The sequence below is a fragment of the Nansenia antarctica genome, assembly GCF_963989245.1.
Source record: "Nansenia antarctica genome assembly, chromosome: 13".
NCBI classification, from domain to species: domain Eukaryota; kingdom Metazoa; phylum Chordata; class Actinopteri; order Argentiniformes; family Microstomatidae; genus Nansenia; species Nansenia antarctica.
The window spans coordinates 14,734,434-14,743,473 of NC_137683.1; the positions used below are offsets into that span (position 1 = coordinate 14,734,434).

The following is a 9,040-nucleotide window of genomic DNA, read 5'->3' on the forward strand; positions in this document are numbered from 1 at the left end:
AACAACAACAACAACAACAACAACAACAACAACAACAACCTGTAGTCTATCGGGGTAACACCACTAACTCTGTGTGCGTCTTAGTCACAACTGATGTGACGCATACATAACAATACTGCCTGAAGTCCATATAAGGGAGATATTGTGCAGCATTTTTAATTCAATGTTCTGTATGGCTGAGGAAGTCTCTCCACTCTGGATGTCAGAGAAAGAAAACTTTAAACACGTTCCATGCTGCTCCACATTATTAGTGTCATAGCAGTATTGTAGTCATTGTAGTGAATAGATAGAATACCCTGATAGCGTCCAATGAGATACTGTATGACTTGTATACACATTGAAATAGTCCAAAGTAGTTTTGAGAGAAAACCTCTGGGGTGTAACTGGAAATCTGTGACACAGCGTGGGCGACAGGGGATTCCCCTGTTAATCACAAGATAATTAAAAACTAATACGGTTTACCATAGAATCATAATTCTAAGTAATCAACAATATTTTTATGTCATGCCTCACAGGGAATGCCTCACTTCTGTGGGTGAGGCTTAGTGGCATAGGGGGGTTCGCCTAACATTTATTGAAAATAAGCTAATCGTGAACTTAGAATTATAAGGTTCTATCTCCGTTTAGGGTAGTTCAGAGATATTGAGCGTCAACGTTTTTTACATTCCATTATGTTTTGTGAGATGGAACCTTTGTATTTTATGAATTACAAACTCCAAAATGTCAACATTTGAAAAATAACACCACACAGGCATTAATAAACACCTAATGGATCAGATTATGCAAAAAACAAAATTTGGACAAAAATGGAGATAGAACATATCATTCTAACGTCACGTAAATGCTATCTATAGTGTGCTTTAGGCAAAGTTGTTTTGGACATTCACACAGCCATATTTGGCTGAGTCATTGCGGTAAGGGAATCCCTGCCACCCACCCCCATCCATCACCCACGCGGTCGCCATGACGCCTGCACGGCGCAAACCACTGATACAGGAAGAGATTACATTCTATCTAAGAACTGTTCCTATGCAGGACTTGTTGAAACTCAGGGACAAGAGACAGATGACAGTTAGATTAGGAATGCCCTCCTTCATGGGTTTGAAAAAGGAACATCTAAATCTAAACCATATCGAATTGACATGAGAGTTTGATGTTTATATCCTGACGTGCAAAATCTAATCTGTATGAGTCCCCCCCCCCCCCCCCCAGAAGCTCTTTTGTATGTTAGGAGATAACCTGTCACCAGAGTGTCATGATGGAGCAGGGCAAAGACAGGAACAACATCCAACTCCTCCTTCACTCCACCCCAGATGAGACAGGCTATCAGGTTGTTCGTCAGTCATCTTGATATCATTATACGGAAGAACAAATATGGCCTACTTATCTAGATTTAGAGATGGGAAACATGACTGATGAATTCTATTTGAACTATATATCAAACCTCACTTTACTGTAGAGAATACATACCCATATTAAAGGAACTATGATTATACTGAAGGAACTATACTGTATACTGTAAACATGATGATGAAAATGAAAGGTGTTGGGTTTTTTATTGTATTTTATTGACGTTAATACTATGACCGTTATTCAAATGCACACCCAGGAAACAAACACAAAAAGATGAGAAGAACACCCATAGATAAACATTTACATATATATTAACAAAATTATCATTAATGTGTACCTGCAATCTCATTGGATGAGTCCAAAAGAAAATCAAACCCAACAGGTACAATATCACTAATTATACTGTAACTTGCATAGCAATTACTCAAAAATACATATTCCACAGGAATAAACAGTCCACTGAGCATTGCACATTGAACAACTACACTGTTTGTACACAACTCACATACCCTGTCAGTAATCATGGTTTTCATATGGACATGGTCAAGCACAAGGCTTTAAAGCCTATTTCTTTGAGAAACAAACTTGAATATCATGTGTATATACAGTATGATGGACATACAAAACATCCCAAAAGAGGTCACTTACTAGTATTATACTGTTAGCCAGTGAAACAAAAGTGACTAAAGTGACACATCTAGCAACCGACAAGCTATAGCGTTGCTGAGAGAAGACAAAAGCTAGATACAGAACCGCTCTTCAAGAATTGGTCCATTTCTTTGCACCTGTTCAGTGCCTTTAAATCCATCCAACCAGCAACCGACTTGTCCTTGCTACACAGTACATGGTCCTAATAGTGGGTTTATCAAACTTGGTCAGTCACACACTTCATCATGGTGTCTGACTAGGTACGTGACGTAAAAACATCCACTTCAGAGTCACAGTCCAGAGTCACAGTGGTACTCTGTGGCAGCGGGTCCCCTCACTAGGTTGTAGTAGCCGGCCATGGCACCCAGGTCAATGTACAGGGAGCCCTTCCTCCTCACGTGAGCCGAGTCCACAGAGTACAAAGAAGATTCTACAAAAAAATAAAAATAAAGAAATAAGTATACCGTTGGAATACTGCCATGTTTGTATATTGTAACATTGAGGGTGTGCCATGGCATAATATTGATGTATACAGTATGTGTTTCTGGGTGCGTGTCTGTCTACCCCCCCCCACCGCCCAATTTAGGCCCTATGTGTACGCCTACCCTGTGTGGTGTCTTGCTGCTGCTGACTGTGCTGGCGTAGCAGAGGATAGGAGGCCTCTCCCAGGGCCGAGTCCAGGCTCCAGCAGCGAGGCTGGTCCTCTTTGGCGGGGTTGATGGCCTCGTCTCTCAGGAGCTCCGCCGCAGAGCTCCTCAGCACCGGGTTCCTCTCCAGGGCCCGCTCCAGGAAGGCCCGCATGGCCACGCTGCAGTCTTCAGCCATGTCCTCCAGAGGAGGAGCCTTCTTGTGGATCTGAGAAGAGAGAGAAGCACCACACGACCATGGTTAGAGAGAAGCACCACACGACCATGGTTAGAGAACCACCACACGACCATGGTTAGAGAGAACCACAACACAACCATCTCACTGCTCTCTGTATTGAGTGAAAAGTCTTGAAAATCAAGTTCAATAGGTACAGTTAGGTGTTAAGAGAGGCCAAGTAGAAGCAGGATTCAGGGTACAAGGCTCGTAGCCACTTCCCTATGACAGCACTTTCATAGGGAAGTTGGTCCTTCCATAAATGCGACATATGTAAATAAGGCTTTAAAAAGAGAAACGGGGCCCCCTCAAATCAAGGACATGGTCAGGGAAAAACATGGACCGACATGGACCCTGAGGGGTTATGCAAATGAGCCAGAGTCAGAGTCATGTTAAGAGATCTGCACAGGATGTCGGGATAGCACTTGCTGTATAATCTAGGCCATGGAAAACCGAAGTGGGTCATGGAAAAAAGTGTGACTTTTTAGGAGAGCATCATAACTAGTATGAACTCCAATTCTATCTGATGTACTTTATCGTTGTTATAAATCATACACTGTTGGTTTAATCTTTCATGGGGGAAAAGCGACAGTAATTTTTGTCTGTTTCAAGGAATGAGTGAACACTAGATGGGGTTTTTCCCCTCTTTCAGCATCCACTTGACGAACAAACACGGTAAACACTTTTTGTGTCAATGTTTCACTGACCACTTCCTCTACCCAGCATTTCACAGGTCTCTGTTTACATAGTGTGAGTTTTGGTGTATTGTCGGTCGCCCGAAATCTAGGTGTAGCCTAATTGCAGTATACAGAGTAGATTGTCCTACAAAGACACTTAGACTTAGATTAGTAATCTAAAAATGTATTAGACCCCTATACTTTCTTTTACTTAGCTTTTGTTTCTTTTTATTACTACTAATCGATCTTTTCAGTTTGTAAAGCGTCTTTAAGTGTCTAGAAAAGCCCTATAATATGTCCAATGTATTATTATTATTATTATTATTATTATTATTATTATTATTATTATATGCTTACTATGTAGAGGTACGATGGGTAGGCTGTCCGTGGGTAGCGTCTGACCCATGGTGGAAAGCCGGTCTGCATGTGGATGATGGTGGTGCCTAGGCTATAGATGTCTGTCTTGGTGTCGTGCCCTCGACAGAGAACCACTTCTGGACTCATATACATCTGAGGGAGAAAACCAAGAGACCGGTTAGCAAAGAAACGCAATGACAAGCATGGATGGGAAATAACAAGTCTTAATGTATTTGGAAAAGTGCTTGCTTCTTATCTGTATTAAAAAGAAACAACTGCATTTACTAATAAGGCCAACCATCATCATATGAAAGCAAAAGGAGAACAATTGAATACATTGGGTGCAGAAAATACCACATTCCAAACTAGTTGAGGGCAAATAAAACATTGTTTGTGTTTGTTTAATATATTAGCCGTACAAACAGGTGGGCTGTGAGGTGGTTCTATGCACGTTTACTGTGGTCTGTGCTGTGGAGGGGGAAACAGAACCACTTCCAAAAATAAACATCAGCAGATCATAGTTGACTGTTGTTCCTGCTGATTGCCCCCCCCCCCCCCACACACACACACGCATTCCCCCCCCACATATACACACACACACACACACACACACACACATCCCGCTCTCTTTCCACACATAGGTTAAGCTGATTTTGTTTATCTATTTGTTTTTATTTATGTATCTTCACGGTATTTGCCGTTCTCATGTATTGTATGTATTGTTTTATGTTGACCATGAGTATTCCTGTTTAATATGTTTGTTTTTATTCTTGCCGGGGGCCCCTTGGCCAGATCGCCATTGAAAATGAGAATTTGTTCTCAACTGATTTATCTGGTTAAATAAAGGTAAAAAAACATAATAATATATATATTATATAATAATAATAATAATAAAAACCATGTCTCAGTTGGAACTTCTCCAGCCCTCCTCCGTTAACGTATGCCTCGGCAGGCCTGTTCTGCTTGCTGTCTGTTTACCAGCTGTCCCTATTATTACTACTGGCCTGGGTGTCTGCCCTGGGACTTTCCCGTCTTGCCACTAGAGGCCTAATCACACACAGAGGGGCCAGAGAGAGAGAGGAGAGAGAAGCAGTAAAGAGAGAGGAGAGAGAAGCAGTAAGGAGGAGAGGGAGGAAGAGGTCGTGAGAAAGACCTGGCCTGCCCTCATCCTAAATGTGTGCTTTCCCAAATGGAAATACCACTTTTATCCAGACTCACATTAGCTGAGAGGATGTCATGCAAAAGGTCAACCAAATCAATTATTGCTATAGACATTTTAGATCATTATGTTGCCTATGAACAAATGCCTCCTGACTAATACAGTAGCAGCGTCTCTCAAAGGTTTGCACTGTGATTTCCCAGCGTACTGTTTTGACTGACGAGACAAGCATTGACACGTCTTCAAAATAATTTTTGAAAAGCGCCATGAGGCCCCTTGTGACCACAATGTTGAACTAGAAACAGCTGCTGATAAAAAAAGCACCTACTGTATTGAATACATTGAATACGTGACTTAAGGACAATAGACACTTCCCATGCATTGGCTGTTATCATTTCTGGTAAACAGAGAAAGCAGTGGTCGCTCACCTCTGTGCCTCGCAGGTCCCTGGGAATGTACACGTCCTCTGTCATCTGCACCGTGAGCCCAAAGTCCACCAGCACCGCTTTGTCTGACGTCAGGACTATGTTGCTGGCTAGAGAGTGGGAGGGATGAGGAAGGTTACATTCACAATCTGGAAGGAAGCTGTTCAGCTATATAGTATTATTGCTAAGACATGTTGTGATGTAAGATACAGATACTTTTACGAAGATAACGGTTTCTCCGAAGTTAATATTTCTATCCTCCTCAACCGTTAATGTGGAGGGTTGTGTGGATTTATATTGAAGCTGGTACTGTATGCACATTTGAAATAATGTGGCATCAACATTTTCACTATAAAATTAGAGTTCCCCAATCACACGGTTATATATCAAACATGTCCTTGCACTGCTTGTTACTGAAATTAGGGGAAGGGAACTAAAAGCATTCATGAGCAATTACATGAGAAAGTCAAACAAACAGTGTGTCATGGTTTTTGGCAACGCGTTTGACAGATAATTAAAAGGCAGGCCTTTCCCAAAACCTCTCGCCCCTTTGGTCCCTTACCTCACTGAGGTAAAAATGACATATTTTTGACTGGAGGCACAGGAAGAGCACAGGACCACAGAAGCACGTCAACAGGCCCTGGCCACAAAGCTCTCCATTGTCGTAACTCACTCGCTCTTAAGCACCCTACAGTTAACCCCACTGCTAAGGGAGGGGACTGACTGGAATTTCCAGACACCAAAGTGCCTGTAGGCCCAACCCTTGACTGGCTGGCTGACAGACAGACAGCTCCAGAGAATCCTTTGATTCCGGTGATGTGGTTGAAATGGCTCACTAAGACCAACAAGCCCCAGCCTCGACCTAACTTCCTGTGTTCCAGAAATCTCAGAGAGGGCTGGCAGTTTACCAGACACTAAGCTCTTCCTGTGTGACCTGACCACCGTCAGCAAAACCACAGTTTCCTCATAAGTCAGAGACATACACACCTGAGAGAAGCAGAACCTTATCTGAAACAAACAGTTGCATCATTTAAAATAAGGTGTTGACATACGGGAATCTAGACGGTCAGAGGCTCCTTAGGGGGGCGTTTCTTGCTTACGTTTAATGTCGTGGTGGATGACATTGTGGGAGTGGAGGTATTCCAGGCCCCGAAGGACTTGCTTGGTCACCCAGATGATTTCAAACTCCCTCATGGGCCCGCAGTTCTCCAGCTTCTCCAGAACCGAGCCGCCCTCGCCCGCCTCCATGAACAGATGGATGGTCTGGTCCCAGAGCACGGCGCCGTAGAGCTCGGCGATGTTCTCGTGACGGAACAGGGCTTGGATCTCCACATCAGCGGGTTTGAAATGTTCCATCGGGATCTACAGTTGCAACAACGGAGAGAAACGGCATGAAGTACATTCTATACAAACCAGTTATTCCATTGGGAGCATCATTTTAAAAGTCACTCAGGTGTCTATATGGTTTGTATTGAGAGCAGTGTCTATGTAAACATACCACTGGCTATCCAGGAACCAACTCCCATCCTACCTGTAACGACTCTCATTTGTGGGCAAAACTAATACCAGTAAATACACTGCCCTCCTCCTCAGGTGAAATACCAGTATCAGGTTCAAAATGAAAAGAATGGATATCAATTGAAAAGAGAAATGTAAACTAACATAACAAAAAAGCAGGCCTAGCTGCAGTTGGCCCAACACTTATGTCCCTGTGGCTCTTGTATACAAACCCACTGCAAAGGGGGATTTCTGCTGAGTTTCCTGTGTGGTCTCTAAGTCTGGACAAACACTTTCAGTTTCGATCTGCAGTACTGGCTCTTTAAAAATGTTTTGCAGAGAAAACTTGGAAGATCTTGATATTGAAATGTCATTACAATAGTCAGGGTTTTACTGTTGGACTTAAAAAAGAAAGATGACTGGCAAGAAATCAATCTCAGCACGAAGTCCAGCCCCTCTATCAGCAGTTTCAGGAAATCCATTCTGCAAACATGCCAGACATTCCAGGACTGCACTCACCAGTTTGCATGCCATTCTCTTCCTGGTTTTGGTGTCCTGAGCCAGGTGGACTTTGCCAAAAGAGCCCGTGGGAACGTGGCCAGAGCCCGGGTTCTTGTAGGTCAACTTCCATGGAAACAGTAGCACATCCAGATCGACGCGATAACGTCCGTTCTTGACAGCCATATCTTTCTGCATAGAGCCAATAAAAAAAACTGTGAGCACTGATGACTTACTAATAGCTGCTAAACTATTTGTAGGTATGCCTACTCAATTCTTACATACTAGTACATGTTATTTCCGTGCATGTCAACAACATTCCTGTTGGACTACTCATTCCTGAAACACTCACCTTGTTTAGCAACACACCCATCTCCTCAGGCAGGTGCTGGAGTGACGCAGGCTGCATGTCAGAGATCAAGTTGACGAAGGTGAGCAGATCAGACACAGTCCCGTACCTGACTCTACCATTCTCCTGGGTCCCTGACACCACAATGTCTCCGGAGTCGACCGTCTCCTCGTTCTCATCCATGGCCTCCTGAGAGAGACCCTCCTCAAAGGACACCGCTGCCTCCTCCTCCTCCTCTTCTTCTTCTCCTTCTTCTTCAGTGTGATAGAGAATCTCCACGGCGTCTATGATGTCCTCTATGTTCATGTGTGTCAGCAGGAGTTCTATTCCAGCACTGTCATATTTGTACTCCATCGTGATTCTCTCCACCTGGTTCTAGAATGGAACATTGGATGATCCAATTTAGTACTGATTCCATAATAGCTCCAAGTCTGACACAAAGTCAGTAAGACAGACTGATACTACCCTGGCTGTGACATGCTGTAGGCACAGTGTGTGGGAGAGGTAGAGGAGAGGCATGTACAGTTTTCCTTGCAAATGAAGGGAATTTCACAAGTTGGGAAGCCCCAGGGACATTGCCCCCACATTTGACTTAATACTCAGACATAGCCATATTGGGATGAACACTTGGATTGAAATAACCCTAACCCTATGCCTAACCCTATGCCTAACCTAACACCCTGAATCACATGAAAAATGGGAAGTCACGTCAGTTTCTGTGGGTTAATTCTAAAGGCTCTCTCATTCCATTGTCTACTTCCAAGTCTGCATGTTGTAGTGTGCCATGATTGTGCACTAAATGCAGAGAAACAATTTACAGACACAGGTACAGATAGTATAGCCTAAAATATAATCCCCCCCAAAATAGCTCATAGTCCTATCTACCCATACATTATATATGTACATACATAGGCCATGATATACATTATACACAATTATTGACACGTTTTGATGTTAATACCTAGTAGGTTACTTACTTTGGTCTTGCGTTGCAACTTTGCAAAGTAGGGTCACAGGTGGTCCGCTTCTTGCGCGCTCTCCATAGTTGCGTCCGAATGCTGTCAGCGCTCGTGCTCTCTGCGCGGAGTGTGACTTATGACGAGGGAGTATACTTGGCTCCTACTAGAGGAAGAGGAGTGTGTAGGTGGATAACAGGCATTTGGCTACGTGTCTGAGTTTCGTTTTTCTTTTCATTTTCTTTAATTCCCCCCCGACA

The 9,040-nt window shown here is 43.3% G+C and overlaps 1 protein-coding gene across 1 annotated transcript; it reads right to left on the reverse strand.

The window, feature by feature from the left end:
- Positions 1 to 1,668: 1,668 nt before the first annotated feature.
- Positions 1,669 to 8,895, reverse strand: map3k8 (mitogen-activated protein kinase kinase kinase 8). Its single transcript, XM_080544358.1, has 8 exons — positions 8,802 to 8,895; positions 7,828 to 8,199; positions 7,497 to 7,667; positions 6,581 to 6,842; positions 5,484 to 5,590; positions 3,897 to 4,049; positions 2,607 to 2,856; positions 1,669 to 2,431 (listed from the first exon to the last, which is right to left on the reverse strand). The coding sequence occupies exons 2-8, from the start codon at positions 8,176 to 8,178 to the stop codon at positions 2,292 to 2,294; spliced, it is 1,434 nt and encodes a 477-aa protein (XP_080400484.1). The 5' UTR covers positions 8,179 to 8,199; positions 8,802 to 8,895; the 3' UTR covers positions 1,669 to 2,291.
- Between the last annotated feature and the right edge of the window lie 145 nt (positions 8,896 to 9,040).

Bases quoted from the DNA above. Each gene is read 5' to 3' on its own strand.
- map3k8 (XM_080544358.1), bottom strand. From the start codon at position 8,178: ATGGAGTACAAATATGACAGTGCTGGAATAGAACTCCTGCTGACACAC. The intron at 7,668-7,827 runs GTGAGTGTTTCA...GGCTCTATGCAG, and splicing joins TGGGTGTGTTGCTAAACAAG to AAAGATATGGCTGTCAAGAA. The intron at 2,857-3,896 runs GTAAGCATATAA...CTCTCTTCTCAG, and splicing joins ACCCATCGTACCTCTACATA to ATCCACAAGAAGGCTCCTCC.